The following is a 26270-nucleotide window of genomic DNA, read 5'->3' on the forward strand; positions in this document are numbered from 1 at the left end:
ACTATACCTACCTACTCTATAGAATTAAGGACCATACTAAAAAAAAATGAAAGAGATATTCCAGAATGTTATTTTGTAAAATGTGTTCCTGAGAATATAAAGAGATGCTCTGGGGAGAAAAACAAAAAAAGTTCAGTGGTTAATTAACTTTAGGATATACTGTATAGTAGATTCTCTTCTCTCCCCTCTTGGTGAGGCATAATATACCAGCATATTAAAGGTTCTGAGAAATTTTGCTATAAAGAAACCCATTTAATTTTGTTTAATTTATAATTGTTCAAACATATCCCCTCATCCCAAGAAACATTCTTCATAACTATGGATAAAATTTGGGGAAATGATACACTAAATTATTTTTAAGATCCCCTCTAGGTCTAAATTTGCATAGTTCTTTTATTTTTCTAAAACTTAAAATCACTAAACAAATCTGTTAGTACTAGATTGTGTCACTTCCTATCCCTCCAACACTTTTATTAGGTGGAGGCTCAGTCCTACAAAGGAAAAACCAACAAACTTAGAGGAATATGGGAAACCTACAATAATTAACAAAAAGAGTAAACTCAAAGTACAGTAATTGATATTTTTATTACATAAACTCACCATATGAATCCAATACAGGTTTGAGATCTTTGTATAAAGTAATAACATTGACAGTTTCACGTACAGTTAGGTCTCTGTATTTGTACTGAAAAGCAAAATCACACAGGAATTTAGTTTTAAAACCAATGCACATACTTTACTGCTAGGCTTATTTTCTTAAAATCTTGTTTTCTTAATAGCACTCTTCTTAAAAGTATAATGGTTCTTGCTAATCATTAACATTAATTAAAGCCTGAAAGAACCTTGATAGCTTTCTCTCCCGCTACCTATTCAAATCCTTTACTCACCTCCATTTTAGCTCTTCTTTCCAACTGGAAAGACCCGTCCACCAAATCAAATCTTAATTTTTTTCAAAGACCTAAGCTTTCATCTCTTTCCCCCTTCTTAATGAATCCTTTTCCAGACTTCCTTTTAGCCCGTTGTGATCTCTCCCTTTCCTCCAAACTCCAGGATTTATTGTCAATACTATTTTGCAATTTATCATTTATTATATTGTATTTTCACACCCCTACCTTGTACTACTCCACTCCAGGAAAATAAGGAACCTGGCTTACACATTCTTGGCACATGAGGAGCTCAGGAGACGGACCCCTATCTCACAGTACATCAAAGCTCACCAGTAAGTAAGCTCCATCCATGTACACAAAGCTTTCAATCAGCTTTTAGTGCTTCTCTCTCAAAAATAAGCAATCGGTATTCTAAAAGACTCCAAGAAGCAGAACAGAGACCAAAACAAACAGAAAAGAAGGAATTAAGAAATAACAGAAAAAATTCAAGGAGCAGAAGAAAACTTCAAAAAGAATTAGCATGAATACCTTCAAGGAAGAAATGATGTTTTACTCATGAAACAAGAACACTCAGAGAAGAAAGGACTCCTGGACATAAAAATGTGATAGCTGGGAAACAAGCATTCAACGGGGGGATTAGAATATATAGTCAAATCTCACAGAGACTAGTGCAGAAAGACAAAGTGGTAGACAATAAAGGGAAAAATACAAGAAAAATTAGGGAATAAATTCAGAAGGTCTACTGAAAGGCCTCTCTTCAGCATTCTTGCCTTCTTTTGACCGGAAGTACTGATTTTCCCTGCTATGGGATGCGTACTATTAGCACACAGACCTGTTCTCATTTCTCTCCCATCTTACTCACACACACATATTCCTGACCTCCCTTCCCCTCCAGCTACAACCACACTTCTCACAGTTCTTCTTTACAGCAACTCTTGTAAGGAACTCCCTACATTTGCTGAGATTGCTCTTTTCCTATTCTCTCTTTTTAGAACTTTTTACTAGGAACATTTCAAACATTTCCAAATGTAGGCAGAATAGTACAATGAGTGCCCTATATCCTATACCCAGCTTCGACGATAATCAACTCATAGCCAATCATAATCTATAACCTCACTCACCTTTCCCTCCTCCTGCATTATTCTGCAGCAAACTGTAACATCATATCCTATTGCCCATAAATATCTGTGTATATCTTTAAAAGATAACTTAAAAAAACCCACAATACTATTATCATACTAAACTAATCCATTTCCTTAATATTGTCAAATATGCGTTGCACATCATATTTTGTTTGAATAGAGATCCAAATAAAGTCCACACATCGCCACTTGTTTAAACATCTTTTGGGTCTCTTTTAATCCATAGATTCTCTCCCATCACTCTTTCTCGATAATAGCTTTACTGAGATAACTAATAATTCATATACCATATAATTCACACATTTAAAGTGAATCATAAAAGTTCAATGGTTTTCAGTACTGAGCTGTGCAACCACAATTTTAGAACATTTTCGTCACCCCCAAAAGAAATTTGTACCCATTAGCAATCCTTTTTTTTTATAAACCCCCCATTTACCTTTCTATCAATTTGCCTATTTTAGACATTTCATATAAATGGAATCATATAATACATGGTCATTTATGACGAACTTCTTTCACTTAGCATGTTTTTAAGCTACTTCCACGTTGCAGCATGTATTAGTACTTTACTCCTTTCCGTTGCTGAAGAATATTCCATTATAGGGATATAGGACATTTTATTTGTCTATTCATTATCAGTGGGCCCATTTCTATTTCTGCCCCTTGGAATTTATTTGTTGAAGAAACTGGCTAATTTGTCCTACAGAGATTCTCATGCTTTGGATTTTGCTAACTGCATCCCCTTGTAGTTTAATATACATTTTCCTATGTTCTTCACATTCCCTGTGAATTACTAACTGGATCTAAAAGTTATGATCTTTTTCATTATTTTTTCTAAATTTTACTTGTTTGCCACGTCTTCTCCCCCCAACACCAGCAAGACCATTTCACAGATGATGGTGTTTTTCTACCAGGTAGCATATATTATCTGGGTATCTCTCTGTGATGTTTGCAACCACTGAGGCTCAATGCCTACACCTATTCTCTTTAAACCCACTCCAATCAAGCTTTAGCACTTTCAATGAAATTGACTGTCAAGGTCACCAGTAACCGCTGCATGGCTATATGCAATGGCCAATTCTCAGTCTTCATCTTTCTTAACCTATCAGCAGCATTTGACCAAGTTGAGTCCTTCTTCTTAAGACACGTTCTTCACTTGATGTTGAGGACACCACTGCTCGCTTTCCTCCTGTGTCTTTGCTGGTTCTTTCCTTTTCCTAACCTCTAAATATTACTGAATGCTATGGCTCAGTCCTTGGTCCTCTTCTTTATCTAAACTCACTCCTTTGGTGATCTCTCATGGCTTTAAATACCATTTATGTGACGTTAACTCCCAGGCTAAAAAAAATTCCAGTCTGAACCTCTTTTCTAAACTTCAGACACGTTTATTAACCCATTGCCAGTTTGATAATCTTCACTTGGCTATCTCATGAATGTCAAATGTAACGTGATCAAAACTGAACTGCTTATTTCCCCCCAAATCTACTCTTCCTACATTCTTCCATATCTACATCCAGCTGCTCAGGATAAAAACCTTGACATTATCCTTGATGCCCCTCTTCCTCACATCTACAGCAAACCTGTGAGAAAATCGTGTTAACTCTACCTACAAAAGTAACAAGAATCTGATCACTTCTCACTACTTCTGTGGCTCTAAGTCACTATCACCTCTCACCTAGGTTACTGCAACAGCCTTATAGGGGACTCGGCCTCCACGCTGAACCTCTGCAGTCTGGTCTCAACACAGCAGCTGGAGCAATACTGTTAGAAGTTAAAACAGATGGATGGCTTCCCATCCATATTCCAAGTAACTGCCAAAATCCTTACAAAGGCCTTCAAGACCCTCCAAAATCTACTACTTTTCTTTCCACCACCCTCCACCTTGCTCATGCTTCTCCAGCCACCTGAGCCCCCTTCGTTGTTCCTTTACCATGCATGACAAGCTTCTGTTTCAAGGCTTCTGCACTTATTTGCCTTCTTCCTGGAATGTTCTTACTCCAGATTGCTCCAGTTTGCTTCCTCATCTCTTTCAGGTTTCTGCTCAAACAGATCTTCTCAGAAAGGCGTTCCTTTACTATTTGGTAAAATTGCAATCCATCCCATCTCCCTGCCCTGTGCATACTCTATTACCCTTTGCTACTTTACTTTTCTCCAAAGCATTTACCACCTTTAGCATAATGTAGTTACTGAGTTTTTATGGTCTATGAGAATTTAAATTCCAGAAGAGTATTCTGACTGTTCACTATTGTATCCTGAGAACTTAAAACAGTGTGAGGTGCACAGCAATTGTCAATGAGTCAGCTCTCCTCTATCTATTGAGTAGTGACTCCACCTCTAGGAATGCTGTAAGGATGCAGGTAGTTGCCTACATGAAAAATCGACAGCATAAAGTTTTGTGTTAAACAAGATGGACTAGCAGTAAAACTGTATCTCTGTTAATTGCTAAAACGATGACAGAGAAGAGCATTAACAAAAGTTAAACTAGGAGCCAAGATAATACTCAAAGGTAAAAATTATCTCCAATAATATATAAAAAGATCATATAATGTTGTATGTTAATTATACCTCAAAATAAACACACTAAGTCAAAACAGGTGGCCTGGGGTGCCTGGGTGGTGCAGTCGTTAAGCATCTGCCTTTGGCTCAGGGCGTGATCCCGGCGTTCTGGGATCAAGCCCCACATCAGGCTCCTCCGCTAGGAGCCTGCTTCTTCCTCTCCTGCTCCCCCTGCTTGTGTTCCCTCTCTTGCTGGCTGTATCTCTGTCAAATAAATAAAATCTTAAAAAAAAAAACAAAAAACAAAACAGGTGGCCATAATGGGTGTGGAGGTCTCACAATCATATAAGGAGTAAAGGACCATCACCCTTGCACATGGCTAGGGTCCTGGCTAACAATTCCTACATCACACCAAACTCAATTGAAAGGCTAACACCTGAAGCTAGGCCTCTACCAGAAAGAAGAAACTCCACGACCTGCGTTTATTATCCTACTTTCTATTCCTACCTATCTGTTCATAGGCTAGATAGAAAAGATGCTGATACTCAGAACCCACATTATCACTTGCAGGAGACTCAAGTTTTTCAGATATTGGGCTGAGAACCAAAAGTTAGGTAGAATGTCCTCTCCCACCTCTTCTTTATGTCCTTTTTTTTTTGTTCTTAGGGGAAAAAGAGGTTGCAGAGTGGGGGAGGCAGTGGAGATATAAAAAAATCTTCTAAAGATGTTCTGCGTCTGTCTTTGAAGGCAGGTTCCTCCTCTTAAGTTTAGGAAACTTAATCATGGTTTTTAAAATTCAAAACCGTTATTTGAATATTCTTGTCCTTACACAGAAAGACTAAGGAATAAACCTACTAATGCTATCAATTCAAACATCAAAAATGGCATGGAACAGATACGTTTCAGTTACATCATATGTAAAACAATGTACTGTTTTATAAAGTGATATATAAATGTTTCAACATGGACCTGGGCCACAATCTACTAGGGCTCCCCCAAACTTCCTCTACAATCAAGAATAACTATCAAAAGAAAATTAAGAAGCCTAGAAGATATTAGACAATCAAGAGAAACTTTATTTTGAAAACTGTCAATTCCTCTTTGGAAGTTATTTGCTCTTCAACCAAAGACTAGAGGCACGATTTTACTGAGGGAGAGGAGAACTGCATATTTTTCAAAGAAGTAAGTTTATACACAAGTGTGTGTTTTGTTAATAATGATAATTGCTTAAACTACTGCGATTCCTACCATTCTTGCTTTGACAAAAGTATCCAAAGCTAACCCACTGAACTGGAGAAGATTCAACTCTCAGCTGCTTCACATACATCTTATTCCTAATTGGTAAACTGAAAAAAGAAGAAAAATCCCCGCTATCACTCCGTGCACTCTCTTATCAGGTGTCACATTTAAAGTAATGATCAAAATAATTCATGGCTTTAAAATGTAAAATGCCTATTTACTTTTTAAGAATTAAAAAAAATACACTGGTCTTGAACTGTAAAGATTAAAAATTAGGTTCAAAGCAAACAAGTTCGCGTTGTAGGAAGCATACAATTAAAAGTGGTTATTCTTAGAAAATCAAAGTCCCTGAAATTGTCATGGAATTCTATTCATTCCATCGAGGTAGTGAGGAACTGGTATTCAGGCTTCTCTGAACGTTTTTACTTATAACTGAACCATTCAACCAACAGTTACCGACCTCCGCGGGTCGGGTACTGAGCTGTGTGAGGAACAGAAAACTGAAAAGGACACAATCTCTGGAGGCCGGGACGGAAGGGCGAAGACGGACGGATCCTTACACTGGGACAGCAGTGGAGGACTATCCGGAAGGGCGAAGACGGACGGATCCTTACACTGGGACAGCAGTGGAGGACTATCTCAGATGGAGAATTAAGCCCAAACCCCTCTCTGTGTTTATAAAAACTAGGACGAAAACTACACTGCCTCACAGACTGTTTCAAACTCTAGCCGCAGAGAGGAGGGCAGGCGGCAGGTGGCAGGCGGCCTCGGCTCCGCGCCTTTGTTGACTGTCGCCCCCCCCCCCCCCGCCCCGGCCGCGGAGCAGGGACTCCGGCACAAGGCGACAAGCATCTCGGGGCTGGGGCCGCAAAGGCGACTGAAGACTGCACTGGGCCTCCGGCCGGCGGAAACGCGCTGGGCTGAGTCCGGCCAGGCCCCGCCGGGCGCCAAGGGGAGTGGTGGGCGCGCGCCGGGTGGCCAGCGCGCTGAGGACTCACCTTGGACACCATTTTCTTGAGCTGGCTCTCCGACACCGCCATGGCGGCCACCTCGCGACTCCCGTCCCCGCAGGCAGAGGGTCAGCCGCTCCGGGGCCGCCCCAGGCCGCCCCACACAATCACACACCTAGTAGCCAGCCCCCCACCCCCCCGCCTCTAACAACAGGAAGTCGGCCACTAGGCCGGCGCTTCCGCTTCCTTTACGTCACTTCCGGGGTAAGCGACTGAGGCTGGGAGCGGTGTGGGTTCCGACCCGCATGGTGGGTTGTTTTCCGCGGGCCCTGTCGGGTCCCAGTAATCAGGACAAGCCTGTCGCGAGGGTCGAAACCCTGCCGTGGGGTAAGATCAGCAGGTGTTTCACGGTTGCCTTCGACTAAGGGAGCAGGTGCAGGGAGGGGAAGTAGGAAGGTTTTGCGAGTGAGCCTTAACGACCGATTCTTCCTCTTGTGAGCTGGGAGTCAGGAAACTGTTATGCCGCTAACTTGCCCTTGTGATAATAGTAGGCAAGTGCACTTGTAGCTGGGGCTTGTTTTTCCCAACTCTGAGATGAGAGGCCTGCGTTAGATGATGCCTAGGGTATCTCTGATTATCAAGTTTTTTTTTTTTTTTAAAGATCTTATTTATTTATTCGACAGAGATAGAGACAGCCAGCGAGAGAGGGAACACAAGCAGGGGGAGTGGGAGAGGAAGAAGCAGGCTCATAGCGGAGGAGCCTGATGTTGGGGCTCGATCCCATAACGCCGGGATCATGCCCTGAGCCAAAGGCAGACGCTTAACTGCTGTGCCACCCAGGCGCCCCTTGCTAAAAGTAATTTTTAAAAGCTTGAAAACAATTAACAGAAGCCAGTCTCTTAATTTTGCACTTAAGCCACTTAAAATGAAATAAAGATCCTGGGTACAGTGTCAATTACATGAAAAACTTTCTCCTCAAATCTGAATAAATTTCTTTCCACTCTTTCAATAAATTATGCATCTTCTAGTGATTTTTAAAGTCAAAATTTATTTTACTCATTGTTCTTGATACTTAAGGAAAGCTAAAACATAAGTGGGAAAATCAAATATTTATCTCTGCACTACAAAATCAAAGCATTTTAATCGAAGCCCCACTAAAAATCATAACAAGGAGAGACACTGCATGATTTGGAAAAATGAAAGAGTGAAAATTAAAAGAAGAATGGCAACTACCACCAAATCATGGTGAGGCAGTGGAGGTAGTGCTTCTTAACTGACATATGGAACCTACATGACTGGTAAGAGTCCACACTTAAGGAGATAACTGAATTACGTCTATATGGTGGGCTTCTGCAGGGCAAGGACTGTTCCTCAACTCTGAATCTCAAATTCTCACACAGTATCTGGAGTAACAGGAGTTGCTCAGTATTTGTTGTATTGCATTCATTAACCTTCATTTATAAATTAATATAGTGAACTCTTGGTAATTCATCTATTACACAGTGTCTTGCAATTAGGTTATTATTCAAGAGCATATCAGAAATTAGATAGTAGAAAGATCCAATTTCTAATTAGATGACAGATATTAGAGAAGGCTAGTTTAAAAAATACAAGAAATGGTTCGTTCAGTTTTACTTCCCTATTTCATGCAACAGGACGGTGAGGATGCATTGTTGTTAAGAGTAACACCAAAATAATCTACCCACGTAGTGAACTTACACAGAACTAAGGCTTATCTCTTCAAACGTCCAAGCTTTTTAGCCCAGGTAATTCGCATGGGGAATCTTTCCAAATGTATTAAATACTTTCCTACTTTCTTAACCATGGGACACTGAGTATAATTTCACTTTATGATTTAAGCTCATTATAAGCATCCATTATTAATACTAAATCAGCATTAGTTTCACTGTTTCTAACTAGGATGTGTCTGCCCTTAAAAACCACCTGGCCTCTATCACTCTGATCAGGTTTGGATTTGCCTGTTATGTGCTTTCAAAGCACCTGGGACTTCTTCTCAGTACTTCCTATACTTGCAATTGTACATTTGTTTGTGAGATTGGATTACGATGTCTCCCATACTAGATTGTACGGACATGAGGGCTGTGCCTAGTCCCAGTTGGCCCACCACTGTATCTGCAGTGCCCAGTATAGTGCCTGGTCTACTGTAGGCTTCCAGTCAGTACCCTGTGAATGAATGAATAAAAAAAAACACCCATCTCAGTGCACAGTCCTCTTTGCTATTTGCTGAGGGCAAGTCTGGGAAGTCAGGGTATCCATCTTTCAAAAAACTATGTTGGTATAACAAAGTCAGCCCTTACGTGAGAATAGAAGTAATCCTTCCATAGTGTACAGAACCCCAGGCTTATGGTCTTATGCTCACTATTTTGGTTGCTAGGCTTTTTCTTCCTTCTGCTTAGAAAAAGGAAGAGGCTGTGTGGTAGTGCCCTGGGCTGTAACACCTGGCACTAAACCTCAACCTTCTCAACCTACCGCAGTGGATGATTTTCAGGATTCAATAAAATAATAAAGTGCACGTCACCCTGCCTGAAACAGAAGTGTCAGTGTTTGCTGTTACTACTAATTGTGTGTCACATCTGTCATAATATGCTGTCTTTCACATACGAAGATACTGTTATTGACCCATAAGGCAGACGTACTCTGAATCATTTCTTCAGGAGTGGTTAAAGGATTTGCTCACAACAGCCAGTCCATCCAAACTCTTCCCCTTAAGACCAATGGTTTTTATGAAAGCCTCATATTTTAGCTTTCAAGTAAATTGCTTGGCTTTTTTTTCATAATCTAGTTCTACTAAAAATACACCTTTCTCTGTGGTACTAATAGTAGAGTGGGCTTTTGAGATGTTGGAGATCTATTATATAGCCCAAGAAGGGGTTATAAAAAATTTTAGAAAGGACAGTCCCACTGGAAATTTAACTACACTTTTTCTTCAAATATTAAAAAAATTTCACTTTCCCTTTTACTACTTGAAAGTGCACGTAAAATTCTTTTTTTATTTTTTTGGTAGCTAATCAACTTGAAGAGGGAAAACAAAATGCTTTCCCATTACTACCAATTATATTTTAAAGAGGAAACAATACCTTAGGCTGGGGAATCTTTTGAAAGTGCACCTAGCACAGATTCTGTAAATTAATACTGGGCCTTCAGCTTATTGTGTTTATTATAACAGCCAAGGAGTACTTTTCTTTTAAAAATATATTACTTTCAAAATATTCCCAAAGTGCTGAATGTGCTTTTAGTTGAAGATTCAATAAATTTAAATGACTTTTATAGATGGGTGTCTACTTCTGCTGGAGGTTTAAAGAACAGTTTCAACAGCTCAAGAGCAACAAGGAAACTTAGATCTTTTCCCCCTCCTTCTCTAACTTCCTAAGGATTCAAATTACAAAGCTAACCAGAAACCGTTTACCTTAACCAAACAGTTTGTAAGGGTAAGTAATAAGATACAGAAATTCTCAACCCTATGTATGTTGGCAAAATTAAATGACCCTTCCTTTCCAGTAACTGCACTTTAAAATCAAAGTTTTAACTGTTGTTGGAGACCATGGATTGATGATGCACTGCTCTGGAGTTTCTCGGTCACTGTGTCTTCCCTCACTGTACTTTGGATGACTTCAGAAACGCCACTGGTTCCAATGATGCATGGCAAACTTAAAAACACTTCACTGTTTATATCATAATATCCCTGAAATGAAAAAAAAATAGGGATTATCATAGAGCTAAATCACTGCAAAAAATTAATATAAATATGGATACTTCCTTGATTTTCTAGTTGTTATAAACAGATATGAGTTGAACTGTTTAAAAAAATTGTGTTCATTTAATTTCTAAACAAATGATTATTTCAGAAAACGTGTGCGAGAGAGGCACACGGTCAGAGAGAGCCGCCTGGTGGGGAGGTGAGCCAGCCCGCTGCCACATGGGGAGCGGGCTGGGGGCTCAGAGAAGATGGTCAGAGTGCACTCCCTGGGGAGGGGCCCACTCACATACAGTAACCTGTTTTACGTTTTCCTTTCCATGTTTTATTTCCCTCCTGATAGTCTGAAGTTTTCAGGAAAATGTGGTTAAGCATTTGTGCCTCATCTCAGCTGTGCTTTAGGGGCTCTATGCTTGCGACCAAGCAGGAAAGGACAAAGTGAACTGGAGAAGCAGACGGACGACCAGCTAAGACGAGCTGGCGTGTCAGTCTGGGGTGACATGACCGGCTGAGGTGGTAAGAACTTTATGGAATACACAAATATTTCTTGAGTCTTCCCAAAAATTACATTGGGGGGGGAGGGCAACCTAGAAGAAGTCCAGACTTCCCATAACCAAGCAGGACAGGGTTTAGACCGAACTGTCCCCTCCCATGTGTTACTCTAAAAACGAGGGATACTGAAGACATCTGAGGCACAGTCAGAGCAGCACTTTTTCTGGATTCATATGAATAATTTAAAAGTTTAAAAACATGATGACAGTATGAAAACAGCAATTACCTTTGCTAAAATTGATACAGAATGTACTTTCTTTTTATCGTTTACAATACTGTCAACCAGGTCAGCTACTGATAGTCCAACAGACCAGGATCTTTGACCTTTGACCCGTAACAGTTCCATGGCTCTAGGTTACCAAAAAATAAAAAAATAAGTAAATCTCAGAAAATTCACAAAGTATGCATATTCTGTTTTACACCGTTTTTTAAAATTCAGAAATAAGTGTTATTTAAAGCAGTTGTTAGAAAGGCCTACAGATAATCTAATGACTAAACTTTTCTTAAAATGTCAGGCAGGTAGTTCACAGAGAAAATACAAATGGCTTAATAACATAAAAAGCAGCTCACCTCTACTAATATTGAAATATGAGTTAACACAATACACCAGTGTTGCCTATCAAAATCGGCAAATTTAAGAGATCGATAACTACTTTTGGAGAAGCTACAGAGAAACAGGCATTCCCATATCTGCTGTTGAAAGTGGAAAGTGGAATAATCTTTTAGGAGGAAGATTTAGCAACATCTGATCTAGAAATTCCTCCTCAGGGATTTTATTCCACTGCATTACGCTCAAGTATGCAAATATATATGTATGTTTGCCTTGTGTGAGACAGCAAAAATTCTGGAAACAACTCATCGAAAGAGGACTGGTTCAATAAATCACTATCCAAATGTAGTACTGTATAGCTCGAGAGAGGAACGAGGTAGACTTGTATGTACAACATGGAGAAATGTCCAGGATTTATTATTAAGGAAACAAAGTAAGTTGTAAGGTAATATCAATAGTACACATCTATTATTATACAAATAATAAAAATAATGATAATGTTTGTATAGGCATTGGAAAAATGTTTGGACATGTGGACACTCAACTGTTAACAGTAGTTGTCTCCAGAGAGTTGGATTACCCCCAGCTTTTCACTTTCTACTTTATAGATATCTGCAGTATATGAAGTTTTATAACAGCATACATTCTCTTTGTAAATAATAAAAATGATATAAATTAAATAAACATGTTTGAATTTCTTCCTTTTATAATTTCTTCCTCATAAATGCAGGATTATGTAGAGAATCAGATTAGAATGGATTATATAACACTATACTCTTCTCAGTAAGAGAATACTTTCCAGTTGTTATAGGCTAAAAGGCTTAAGCTGAAGGTTTAAACAGCTAAGTCTCCACCGAACTGCAGAAATGTATGGTATGTGATGGTGAGACAGCAGACGGCATAAAAATACATGGTGCCCGGAGAACAAGCAGTAGGGCACGGACCTTGGAAGGTGTCTGACTAAAGGCAAAAGACATAGGACCTACGCATTACACTTTATTTTTGCTGAACTTATAATATGGCTTATCCATTCATATTAGATTAGTTTGCAAATGTATTTATGTATGACCAATAAATACATATTATTTTTTTAAGATGTATTTATTTATTTTAGAGACAGAGGGAGAGAGAGTATGAGCGGGGGGAGGGGGAAAGGGAGGGAGAGAATCTCAAGCAGGCTCCCTGCTAAGCACGGAGCCCAGCATGGGGCTCGATCTCAGGGCCCTAAGATCGTGACTTGAGCTGGAACCATGAGTTGGACACTCAGCTGAGCCACCCAGGCACCCCTGTATTAATTTTAAGTGATATGGACAAATTCTTCCTACATTAAGAAAATTCTTAATATCCTCGTTGACCCATCGGAGCAGGAAATCCAGGACTACAAATAAGAAAACTGTTCTACCCTTTACATGTCCATTGTGTATCTGATTTAAAGTTTGCAAAGCACTCTGGGTCTTCTTTCAAATAAGAAATCAAAGACCAGAAAGCACTGATCTCTTGTACTTTGGACCTGTCCATACTAGCTAGTTTTGTGTGCAGAAGCCTGGTAAGGGCATGCTGTGTAAACAGTTGTTATGGTAGCATGAAAATACATGACTTTCAACTGGGTAAATGCAAATCGACACTCAGTGTTACCTGTTGGACAACTGCACCTGAGAGTTAGGACTCATTATTTCTTCTTGGCCACCCCATGTGGGCACTAAAAATTAAAGGAAAAATTAATTATATGTTGCCAACAACTCCCTTAGGATTAAGATGTGATAAATGATCATTTGCAGTCAAGAATATCTGTATTAAACTTTAAACACTTTTCCCCTTTCTATAAACAGTTTTCCACTGATGGCACTGGGTATGTGGTACCAATTGCCTGGGAGTTGCAATCCCCCCAAAAACATGATCCCCAGAGCCTACCTGCAGCCTCCTTCCCTGTGCTCTCACCAACACGAGTTCTACCAGGGCCATTTTACTGTCCAGGTAGAAAGCTTTCTTTTCTCAGCAGCAAGCACTTGGCATTTGCTCCACTGGGAAACATACGGAGATTACTTTCTTTCACCAGGTGAGGAATAATGTGCTCACCTATTTAGGCTAGATTTCCACAGCTGTTAGAGAGGCAGGGACCTGTTGCTAAGAGGATTTTTGGTTGCCATTTCGTCTCATTACATCATTTACAAAAACAGTTCAAAAATTCAAAGCTGTGCACATGAACTGGATATTCACACCACATTTTAATATAAATAGAAATTGCCAGAAACATTTTGAAACCCTTCCAATGTTCATCCATTTCTCATCTGTGTAAAGACATTGTTTAATACAGATCTGTATTGGGGGTAGGCAAAACAAAAATATATTTGGATATATAAGACTATGTTTAAGATATAAGTATTCTTTTTTAAAAAATATTTATTTATTTTAGAGAGAGAAGGAGTGAGTGAGAGTGCAAGGGGGCCGGCACAGAGGGAGAGGGAGAGAGAGAATCTCAAGCAGACTCCCGGCTGAGCATGGAGCCTGACATGGGGCTCCATCTCATGACCCTGAGATCATGACCTGAGCCAAAATCAAGAGTCAGACGCTTAACCAACTGAGCCACCCAAGCGCGCCAAGATAGAAGTCTTCTAAACCGCATTCAAAATTAGGCCATTTAGTGATGGGTCAGCAACAAAGGACACCATATGTATCCAGATATGTCTTCCTCAAACTGATGATAAGCTTGCAGGGGACAGGAACCATGTGTTCTTTTGTGTCCTCTCACACATATTTTTACTATGGTAAAGAATATAGGAGATAATGCAGAACTGACGTCATGCACAATCCAAAATTATTATCAACAAAGAGGAAAGCATACTTGCAACAGTTAAATTGAAAAACATGAAAAAAATTTAAAAGCTCTTATGTTAAGGGGCATGATCTCAGGGTCATGAGCTTGAGCCCCACGTCCAGCTCCATGCTCAGTGGGAAGTCTGCTTCTCTCCTTTTCCCGCTCCCTTTGCCCCTTCCCTCGCTTGCAAGCATGCGTGCGCACTCTCTCTCTCTTTCAAATAAATAATCTTTAAAAGCTTTTATGTTAAGTAAAAAAAAACAAAAAACAAAACCAAAAATTGTTTTATGAACAATATAAATATATATGGACAGATTAAAAGATTTTAAAAATGTATTTTACTTGGATAGAATGGTTATATATGAACTTTTTCTAAAAAATTTCTGCACATTATTGGTATATTCACAATAGATAGAAAATTGGGGGAAATGACTGCTAAACGAAATACAGCATTACAGACCTTGGAAGAATGAATAAAAGGGGCAAGGGAGGAATGAGAAGACTCAGAGAGGGGCACAAAAATCTGGAAGTTAATTACGAGTCTGTGTGTGTGTGTGTGTATCCCATTCATTATTTCCTCTCTGAGTCTTGACCTCCAAGAGCCATGAGGAAAGATTAGAGAGAGGGAGAAAGCTGTACTATGTTCAACTTTGCTTGTGACACGGTCATTAGAATTTTCAATTAAGTTTAGATGGACTTCTTTTTTGTTGTTGTTCATTTACTGCCTAGCCGTTCAAACTTCCTAAATGTATGTCCAGCATATTTTAGGGAGCCCTTTCAAATATTGCAACTAATCAATCCTAATCTTCCTGGCTCCACTCCTCAAAAACAGCAATCCTCTGGCCCCCAAAATTTTAATGAACGATCACCATGGGGAAACTCTTTTCCATTGTATACAACACTTACCTGTGTGTAAGACTGATGCCCAAAGCAGATGACCTAATAGTTTGTTCTGGGATCTAACCCTTGGATTTCTTTTTTTTTTTTTTTTTTTTAAAGATTTTATTTATTTATTCGACAGAGAGAGAGACAGCCAGTGAGAGAGGGAACACAAGCAGGGGGAGTGGGAGAGGAAGAAGCAGGCTCATAGTGGAGGAGCCTGATGTGGGGCTCGATCCCATAACGCCGGGATCACGCCCTGAGCCAAAGGCAGACGCTTAACCGCTGTGCCACCCAGGTGCCCCTAACCCTTGGATTTCTAAACCAGCATTTGAAGGAGTTATCTGCAGTGTACATATGATGTTAATATCATAGCTGAAAACAGCAGCTCCAAAGCATATGTTCTGCTATCTAATTTGGGGGGGGGCATAATACGAATGACCTTTGGTCACAGCAGGATAGTATCAGCATCATTTCAAAACACATTTACTGAGGCCATTCCAAGGTCAAGGAGCTTGCAGTTTGGTGGGGTAAACAGACAGGTAAATACGCAATCATGATTTTTTTTCTTAGATTTTATTTATTTGTCAGAGAGAGAGACAGAGGGAGAGCACAAGCAGGGGGAAAGGCAGGGGAAGAAGAAGCAGGCTCCCTGCTAAGCAGGGAGCCCAAAGTAGGACTCAATCCCAGGACCCTGGGATCATGATCCAAGCCGAAGGCAGGAACTTAACTGACTGAGCCACCCAGACATCCCCATAAATATGCAATTCTAACAGTGCGATAATGGTTATGATAGAGGCATGAACTTAATGAACCTGGTGAATTAGGAAAGGCTTCCTGGGAGAGGCGGCACTCAAGCCCAGTCTTGAAGGGTAAGCAGGAGTTAGCCAAGTGAATGAATGTTCAGGGAAAGGAAGAATCAGGTGCAAAAGCAAGGAGGCCTGAGAGTGCATGAATCATTCAGAAACTGCAAGCTGACCATATGACTAGCACAGAATGCCTGGCAGGATAGTGGAAGAGGAAGCTGGCGAGGGGAGAGAAGCAGGAAACTAATCCTAAAGGGTCTTGCATATCATGTATTCCTCCCCCAGGCTGTACCTGTCATTTGTCTCTGAAATACTAGATCAGAATTAATTTTATTTGCACACCTGCTATTCTTAATACAGTTTCCAAATCCTAATGTTGCTTTACTTCAAAGTATAGTTTTACATGTCCTTTTGCCAATTTTCTATTCATCTTGCTGATGGTTGTAACAGAAACTACCATTTACTGAATGTTTACGCTGTGTTAGACACTGTACCAAATGCTTTAGATAAACTGTCTACTTAAGTAACAGCGAGAAAAAGCACAGCTTTGGCGTCATAGCAGTATTCAAATCTTCCTAGACATGTAATCTTGGGCAAATCACTTAACCTCATGCAGTCTTAAGCTTCTTCATCTATTAATTTGGAAAACCGCCAACTCCTTCAGAGGGTGTTTGTAAATTTTAAATGAGATATGCAACACGTTTAATACATATAGTAGGCTTTCGATGAAAAGTAATTATAATTGCTATTACTGTGGTGATGTCACGTATGCAAAAATATAACCAGTTGATGTTTACACATGTAACCAGCAGAGGGAGCCCCTGTCCATTTCTGGCTTCAGGGCCAAGGTAAGTTACACCTATCTTGGATGTAACCATCTCTGAAACATAGTACAAGACAGGATAAAGAGTGATCTGATGGTGGTGTCTAGAGGGGACACAGGGAGACGGGTTGGGGAGAACATCAGTAGCTTCAGCGGTATTGGTAATGTTCTTAATTGACTATAGATTCACGAATGTTTGTTCTATTATGCTTCAAAACATACGTTATACATACGTACTCTTTTATGCAGGTCAAATAGTACATATTACATTTAAGTGATCCCAATTCACATGTACCTACATCCGTCTACTTCTAGTTCCCATGTAAGAGCTCAAGACAGAATTACCATATCCTTTCCTCGTGTTTTCATTCTACTTCCCGTGACCCTCTCTCACAGCAAGTTAATGCTGCCTTCCCATTAATTTACTGTGTTAGATCGAAGCTTCGTAAAGACATGATCGGGTTCTTACACATCTATACAGCTCCAACGGCAGTCAGCACAGTGCCCGAGGCTTATTTACCAATTTCACTATCCTTTATTTTCTCTTTACAGTTTGGATATTAATATAACCATATTGTGAAATGTTTTTATTCATTCAAAAATTCTAACTTATTAAGGGGGACTGGTTAAATAAATGTTGATATATCCAGTAGGTTTAAAAGGATGAGTGAGATCTATATATGTTATTATGCAATTATTTCCACATCATATCAGTAAGTAAAAGGGCAAGGTGCAGAATGATGTATGTACGGGCTACCTAGGAAATATTTCATATATGTGCTTATCCATGCACAGAACATTGTCAGAAGATTACACAAGAGACTGGTAGCTGTGACGGAATCTAGGGAGAAAAACTGGGTATCAGGCACAGAATGGAGACTTATTTTTTACTGCACATATCTTTTTGTACTATTTAATTTTTTGCAATGTAAATGTACGACTTTTTCAACTAAGAGAACAGCTTAAAACTTTACACTTTCAATAAGGAGAAAGTACACTGGGGCGCCTGGGTGGCTCAGCCATTAACCGTCTGCCTTCGGCTCAGGTCATGATCCCAGCGTTCTGGGATCGAGCCCCGCATCGGGCTCCCTGCTCAGCGGGAAGCCTGCTTCTCCCTCTCCCACTTCCCCTGCTTGTGTTCCCTCTCTCACTGCCTCTCTGTCAAATAAATAATAAAATCTTTAAAAAAAAAAAAAAAGGAGAAGGTATACACACAAAATATTCAAGTTGGACCAGAATAAACAGTTTAACAAAAGAATAAGCATGTTTACTGGTTATATGGTTAATTACCATACAGTCAGCAATAGCTTTTAGCTCAGAGGGGTGAAGGAATCACTGTGGAGTGATGTGATCAGGAAAAGCTTCACAGTGTAAGGGGTGCTTCACCTAGACCTCAAAGGATGAAATTCAAATATGCTGAGAGAGAGGGAGAAGGGCAAAGCTCCCTGTGGCTGAAGCAAAGCGGTGGGGTAGGGCTGGGAGGCACAACACCTGGGTTTTAGCCCTTCTTTGACCCGAAAAACCATAGGTTCTTGGGCAGATCGCTCCTACCATCTCCGTATCATTGCTGGCTCCCTATAACAAAATGTAATTGATCCCCTGAGTCCCCTCCAGCTCTCAAATAATATTACTACCTCCTTTTTTTTTTTTAAAGATTTTATTTACTTATTTGACAGAGATAGAGACAGCCAGCGAGAGAGGGAACACAAGCAGGGGGAGTGGGAGAGGAAGAAGCAGGCTCACAGAGGAGGAGCCCTGACGTGGGGCTCGATCCCATAACGCCGGGATCACGCCCTGAGCCGAAGGCAGACGCTTAACCGCTGTGCCACCCAGGTGCCCCAATATTACTACCTCCTTAATTATAATGGGGAAGGAAGATTAGGGCTGTATTTTGGGACTTCTGGAATGCCAAGCAAAGGAATTTAATAGTTTGGTCAGAGGAAGTCAGTGAAGGTTTTTGAAAAGAGGAATATGATTTAGGAAGATGGGCTTCATACAAGAAAGCACACAGTGAAGGTCTGGCTAACATCAGTATTAATTTGGCATCATTTACAGGGTAGACAAGAGGGGAAACACCAAACTAATTGGGAGAGCTGCAAGAATCAGAGAAGCAGGAGGTCAGCGTGGACCAGAACTCAAACAGTACTAGTGAGTAAGATATGGGGTCTCGGGTGTGTCTGCAGCCCTCGGCATGCATCACTCTAATACATGTGCTCCACGTTCTTGCTTGCGACCCTCTTCCAGGGTCCTGTTGCCCAGCGTCTACTGTCAGGGAGCACTGTGGGCCCGAGAAGTCATCCTGCGCAATCACAAAACCAGGTTTTGTAAAGGTTTATTCTACAGCCTGGCTCCTTCTAGCACTGATTTTTCTAGGTAGCCAGTACTAATTTATACAGATTTAAATACGGTTATATTTTACTAAAACTTTCTTAAAAATTATACAAATACTAAATATCCATAATGACAAAATTAGAAAATACTGACAAATACCCATTTTTAAAAGTTTCCTTTAACCCAGATACAAGCACTGTTAATACATGCCTTTGCCTGCTTCTAATTTCTTGTTCCTAGAGTATCTTGCCCACTCTGCTCTCTATTCAAAACCTATTCATTCTCCCAATGTCCAGTTCAATGACGTCCTATACAGAATGTGGTAGGAAGAGAGCAAGTGGGCTGGTGAAAGGGTCGTAAGAATAAACAAAGAGGGAAAACTGTGTTTAAAAAGGTGAGAAACAGACAGGAAGTATGGCCCTAGGGAGAAAGTCTGAACTTCGGAAACGTGAACAAGATGGACGTGTGGGAAGAGGAAGAGTTCTGTATATGCGTTAAGGTTTATTTAAAATAATTAAATTAATTAAATTAATTTCAAATTAATCCTGGACTCCGAAACTCAATTAACAAATATAAAAGTAAGGGCTCTTGCCTAATCTTAAACGTACTGAAAAGTAAAGAAATGAGAATGCCACACTTGCAGAGTCTCTTCACGCTACAGGGCCTGTTACATACCAGGCACTCGAGTGTGAAACGAAAGCCGAGTAAGCTCAACTATTCCGGAATCTCCACATGTATCTGAATTGCACGGCCACTGGTGACTCAGGTTATCGATGTAACTAATAAAAATGTACTTCTTACCTTTGTCTTCTCCCTGCTCACCAATAACCCACACTTGTTTTCCTGACGTCTGTGCCTTCAAAACATTTGTAATAATATATTGTAATCTCTGTGAATCCAGATTACATCCAATTCCGATCACTCGATTTACAGGAAATGCGCTCAGTTTCCATGTCACATACGTCATGATTTCCACTAAATATCGCAGGGGGAAAATACAAAGATTTTAAAAAATCTACTTCTAGCCTAGTTCATAAACAAAATACTTATTATCTTAATAAGTATAACAGAGCGTCTGTGCATTCTTCCTAGGTCCTAGATGCACTATGAGGCAAACTGTATTTTTAATTATATTAAAAACACTAACCAGGCTTCAGCATGATTTTACAGAACTTTGGTGTTAAATATAAATTGAGAGTGGAAAATAGATATTTTCCTAGTTAAGTAAGAAAGATACAAACTGGGGACAGAAAACCAGAAAATAATAATAGTTTTTCATTGATCAAGCTCTTTTATATCTTTAGATGAATTTCTATTTTTACATCAATGATCACATACCAGCACTATTGCAGTACGATGTTATGAACAAAAACAACTACTTTTTTCTGCCATGCCAAAAGGATGTCAGGAATTAGAGACCAGTGTCCCTCAACCAATTACTATAGGAAAACATATAAAATGCACACCCTTAGACTAGGAACATCAAGAAACTCTGCTCACCAATTTGAGTCCGATACCACCTAATTCTTTGAAAATATTTCTTTTTTAAGTGAAACAGTTCCCAAACCAATTTGCAATATACGAAAAGTTAACAACGCACACTGGTATGCTCACTAATATTTTACGACACTCTAAAGTTAACAGAAGATCTTTCACAGGAGCCACTGTATTCTTCTCTTGGGTGTTAAACCATTTTCTCACTGAGGGAGACATGGCTAAAAACCTGGAACAGAATGATAGCGATATTACATAAAAAATTGTAAGTTGTAATCTAGTTCATGCCAGTCATAAGAAGTGGCTGGTTGACAGGACATGGAAGTACTATATTGTTCAGTATAAGAGCAATTTGGTTAGCCTAGCTGTTCCTTTATAATCTAGTTTTATGACCTTTATCAGTAATGGCAATTCTATTGATACACTGAGCTGTCTGATTAATTTAAGATAAAACCTTTTACCTGGTTGAGATGCAACGAGCAGGACACCATGTTGACTGTAATGTCCCAGAGCGGGGACAAGGGCTCTGAACATATCCACATTGCTTTGTACCACATCCAGGTAGGACTGAGAACTACCCAAAGAGTTGACCGTGAAGATCACCACCTTGGAATGAGCAGAGGCAGACAAATCTAATGAATAAAAAGAAACAGTCTGAGCTCGAGGTCTAGGTTTTAATCAAGTTCTTCTTCTTCTTTTTGTTTTCTACAAATGGAGAGCTTTCAGGCATATTTGCCTCCAGATCAATCGTATACCCGCAGGAACATACAAAGGGCTGAGGTTTGCTTCCAGAAAGATGATTGAGAGCAAGAGTGTATCTCCAGGGGGAAAGAGAGCAGTAGAGATAAAGAAAATAAAGTATAGGACCCAGAACCAATAAACAAGGACTTTGTTTTTTCTGTAATGCACAACTTTCCTAGGAAAAATGAGTCATATGCTATAGGCAAAATGAACCTATAATCAATTGCATCACTGATTTTTAAACTGTGAGTTTAGGAGTCCTAGAGTTCCTTGAAAGTGACTCGGGCCACGTGGAAGGACTGGGAATAAGTGGAAAGAAGGCTGGTAGGCATAGCTCCACGCTCTTTACTCTGACCTCTCTCGGCAGAGCTCTGCTTGCATCTGTTTTACTTACTAAGGATTCTACTCCAAAGAGGAAAAAAAGTGGTTGGAAAATCTTTAAAAAAAAGTGGAAAATCTTTAAATCAAGATAAAATGTCTTGGCTCATTTTTTACAGACTTTTCCTTATACTGAAGCCCAGTATCCTCGGTTTTGGGTTCTTTTTTCCATGGGACCTACAGGGAAGCAACTGTTAGGACTTAGGAAACGCTGTTCTCTGGACTTCACTCCTCTGATTCTGAAGCACACATGTGCTGTTTTACAACTCCAGTACTCTCTATTACACAATATGTTTGATAGTTCAGTGCATGTTGAAACAGTGGCCAGACTTTATCAGCAGCACAGACAACAGAAAAACAACACAGCAGATGGCAGTAGTCCAGTCGACACTTACAAAGTAATATTAGCAACCCAAGGAGACAATGAGGAGATGGCAGGGTTTATATTCTTAATTAGGCCTCTAAGGTCATCTCTCTAAACAAGTTTCAGAAGGAAGCACCTGGGCAATGTGTCCTCTGGGAAATGCACTTTTCAAGTTTAGTTCATATTTTGACACAGTTGTGGGGAGAGCAGGCCCTGGATTTTAATTATGATTTTTCATGAGTCCTCTTAAATAATTCCTGTGTTCTAGTGTTCAGAGTAGATACCTGGTCATGAGTCAAAACCTCAAGAATTGGAAGGTATATAGCTAACACGTCCAGACCACTTCTATATGCCAAGTACTATTCTGAGAGCTTTCCATATAGCTACTCATGGAATCTAATCTACAGCACACCATGGGGTCACGCCAACCCCCACTGTACAGAGGAGGAATCTGAGGCGGATAAGTTAGTAACTTGCTCAGTCACGGAGCTAGTAAGCAGCGGAGCTGGAATTCAAGGCCGGCTGCAGAGGGCTGTCAAGCACTATGTTATATTTAGAAATGGAGCCCAAAACCTCATGAGGATGAGGGAAGTGATGTTTAGAGAGATTAGGTGATTTGTCCACATCACCAAGTATCAGTGAAGAATTCATGACCTTACAGTGTGATCTCAAGCTATCTTGCCAGGATCATCTCATTTCTTTGCCCCCTTCAACTTTCTCTACTTTGAATGCTACAAGTGCCCTCGCCCTCAAGGTTGCCTCAGGAGTAAATAGGGCAGTAGTTGTCTGATATGATTGCAAAAGTACAAGGAAGGATTCCTACTCCATAAGATTTCCCAAGCTCCCAAGCCTTCTACTCTCTTCCTTTGAGCCTAGGAAGCTAGTTTTCTTATACTTCCCTATGTAAACCTTTGGCTTAAGTTGAAATGGTCCCTGTTCTACCCCAGCATATCTCTCTCACTTTCCTGATATGGGCTTTACTCAGATTCTTTCTATCTGGAATGTTTCTCATTGTGCTCACCATGTTAGATAGGTATCTGTTCAACTGTCTACTACATTAAGCCTGTTATGAGCTCTGTGACAGTGAGGATTGTTTGCATCTTACTCAGCTGTCCACCTCCAAGATCTGGTCACTTAGCAAGAGCTGCATCCCCCCCCCCCCCCCTGGCANGGCAATCCAAATCTCCCTTGTCCTGGTAGATCTGGCACATTCCTCAACCCTACTTAGCTGAAGGTATCTCTCTCTACTCAACTCCAACAGGAGTGCCCACTGTTGGTACCATTCTCTTGGCAATTAATCACATATTGCCTCATTACTCTCTTGTTGTCATGAATTGTAGTCACTACAGTCTGAAGCAGCTTGAAGTTACACGGAAAGATACACATATTACTGTTTACATCTTGCATGTGTACTTTTCCCTCTAACTTCAAGCTGCTTCTGACTAAGCAGAGAGTCTTCCATTCCTATCAATCCCCTGCAGCAGTTCTTAAATGCTAGGCCAAGTACTCAGGAATAACTTGGAAAGTGTAATAAAATTACACAATATCCCATGTTCTGAAGATTTATTTAAATACATAAAGGGAAATACTGCTCAGGAATGCCAAACCCCATGTGATTCTTATGCACAACTAGGTTTGGTAAATACTGTCTCAAGGCAACTAAATTCTTTGCACCAAGTAGGCACTCAGAATATTTTTCTTGGACTCTTCCTTCTCAGGTCTCCTCTTAGAAGTTGATGATTTTACAGAAGACCCCAAACAGTCAAAGCAATCTTGAAAAAGAACAAAGCAGGTAGGTATTACAATCCCAGATTTCAAGATATACTACAAAGCTCTTGTAATCAAAACAGTATGGCACGGATACAAAAGTAGACACATGATCAATGGAATAGAAGAGAGTCTAGAAATAAACCCATGTTTTTATGGCCAATTAATCTATGACAAAGGGGCAAGAAAATATGATAGGAAAAAGATAGTCTCTTCAACAACGGTGTTGGGAGAACTGGACAGCTACATGCAAAAGAATGAAACTGGACCTTTTTCTTATGCCATACACAAAAATAAACTTGAAATGGATTAAGGACCTAAATGCGAAGATATTAAACCATAAAATTCCTAGAAGAAAACATAAACAGTCTTTGACATCAGCCATGGAAACATTTTTCTAGATATGTCATCTCTGGCAAGGGAAACAAAAGCAAAATTAACTATTGAGGCTACACCAAATAAAAAGTTTCTGCACAGCTAAGAAAACCATCAACAAAGCAAAAAGGCAGCCTATTGAATGTGAGAATATATTTGTAAATGATATATCTGATAAAGGGTTACTATCCAAAATATATAAAGAACTTGTGCAACTCAACACCAAAAAACCAAACAATCCAATTAAAAATGGGCAGAGGATGAGAACAGACATTTTTCCAAAGAAGACATACAGATGGCCAACAGACACAGGAACAGATGCTCAACATCATTAATCATCAGGGAAATGCAAATTAAAACCACAATGAGATATTGCTTTACACCTGTCAGAATGGCTAAAATTAAAAAGACGAGAAATAACAAGTGCTGGCAAGGATGTGGGGAAAAAGGAACCCTTGTGCACTGTTGGTGGGAATGCAAAGGTGCAGCCACTGTGGAAAACAGTATGGAGTTTCCTCAAAAGAATTAACGATAAACTTACCATATGATCTAGTAATTCCACTACTAGATATTTACCCAAAGAAAAAGAACATGCTAATTAAAAGATCTATTCACCCCATATTTATTGCAGCATCATTTACAAAAGTCAAGATACGGAAGCAACTCAAGTGTCCATCAACAAATAAATGGATAAGGAAGATGTGGTATCTATCTATCTACCTACCTACCTACCTACCTACCTACAGTGGAATATTACCCACCCATAAAAAAGAATGAAATCTTGCCATGCGGAACAACATGGATGGACCTAGAGGGTATAATGCAAATTGAAGTAAGTCAGAGAAAGACAAACACCACATGATTTCACTCATGTGGAATTTAAGAAACAAAACAAATGAAAAGGAAAAAAAAAAGAAGAGACAAACAAAAAACCAGACTCTTAACTATAGAGAACAGACAGTTGCCAGAGGAGAGGTGGGTGGGCGCACAGGTGAAACAGGTGAAGGGGGCTAACTGTAAGCTTATCCTGATGAGCATGGAGAAATGTACAGAATTGTTGAACCATTATATTGTACATCTGAAGCTAATATGACACTGTATGTTAATTATACTTGAATAAAAAATAAAATTAAGTTAAAAAAAGAAGTTGGTGATTTAACAGGGGGGAAAAGATTTTACAGTTATAAAGAGAATTAGGAAGAACTTTAAGCATGATTATGTAAAGATATGACATAAATTACAAGGTTAAGGATCATAATAAAAGTTTATTCAATAATAATTAATCCAGTAAGCCTACACTAAAGTTCCCTTTATGTTACAGGTAATTATACCAGGCCCTAAGGACACAAAGTGAATGACGTATTGTCCTTGCCTCAGATATAATACAGTAGGGCTCAAGGGTCAGAATGGAAGGCTTCAGAATGAGATTGCCTGCTCCAAATCCTAACTTTACCACTTACTTATTAGCATAGTGATAAGTTTCCTCCTGGATCAGGGGCCAATCACCATGTGGACTCCCAGGATACAAACCCCTTACCTCTATATCCCATATGCATAGGTAGCCCAGAAAAACTACATTCTTCCTGCCAAGCCACTGGTTCCCAAACCATTGGCCTTAGACCAGTGGCTGCTTATAGTTATACTAGGGGTCATCAATCCAGTATCAAGCATGTCAAAAGACCCAGCAAATGATAATTCATGCTCTGATATACTATACTATTGTTCTCGGATTATGAGGATGATGTTGTGATAAAGGAAATACACATTCATTTTGAATCATTGCTGAGTTATTTTATTCAAAACGATTGGAAAATTAGGCAATCAAATAATAATGTCCAAATGCTGGGGAGACCTCACTGAAGTATTCTAGCTAGTTTGTCAGTGTGAATATACTGGAGACAGTACAAGTATTTTCATTTCTCCAGCATAGTGCTAAACCATTCTAACTATAATAAAAATTACATAA

The 26270-nt window shown here is 39.7% G+C and overlaps 2 protein-coding genes across 6 annotated transcripts in view; both read right to left on the reverse strand.

Moving 5' to 3' along the window:
- TSG101 (tumor susceptibility 101) overlaps positions 1-6924 on the reverse strand; it is a 39810-nt gene extending 32886 nt beyond the window's left edge. The window contains exons 1-2 of one of the 2 annotated variants that reach the window (XM_002926156.4): positions 6763-6924; positions 601-685 (exon numbers count right to left, since the gene is read on the reverse strand). In XM_002926156.4, coding sequence (XP_002926202.1) covers positions 601-685; positions 6763-6804 — 127 coding nt within the window. In that variant the 5' untranslated portion in view covers positions 6805-6924. The remainder of the gene's footprint in view (positions 1-600; positions 686-6762) is intronic. The other variant, XM_019806836.2, reaches the window with a different exon arrangement.
- A 725-nt stretch (positions 6925-7649) lies between these two features.
- UEVLD (UEV and lactate/malate dehyrogenase domains) overlaps positions 7650-26270 on the reverse strand; it is a 44694-nt gene continuing 26073 nt past the window's right edge. For 2 of the 4 annotated variants that reach the window (XM_002926157.4, XM_019806828.2), the window contains 5 exons: positions 21141-21311; positions 19987-20160; positions 13167-13230; positions 11208-11331; positions 7650-10417 (listed from right to left, as the gene is read on the reverse strand). In XM_002926157.4, coding sequence (XP_002926203.2) covers positions 10250-10417; positions 11208-11331; positions 13167-13230; positions 19987-20160; positions 21141-21311 — 701 coding nt within the window. In that variant the 3' untranslated portion in view covers positions 7650-10249. Of the gene's footprint in view, positions 10418-11207; positions 11332-13166; positions 13231-18619; positions 19154-19986; positions 20161-21140; positions 21312-26270 lie in introns of those variants that run through there. The other 2 variants (XM_034645496.1, XR_004621327.1) reach the window with 2 other exon arrangements.

This window comes from Ailuropoda melanoleuca, chromosome 16 (assembly GCF_002007445.2).
Source record: "Ailuropoda melanoleuca isolate Jingjing chromosome 16, ASM200744v2, whole genome shotgun sequence".
Taxonomy (NCBI): domain Eukaryota; kingdom Metazoa; phylum Chordata; class Mammalia; order Carnivora; family Ursidae; genus Ailuropoda; species Ailuropoda melanoleuca.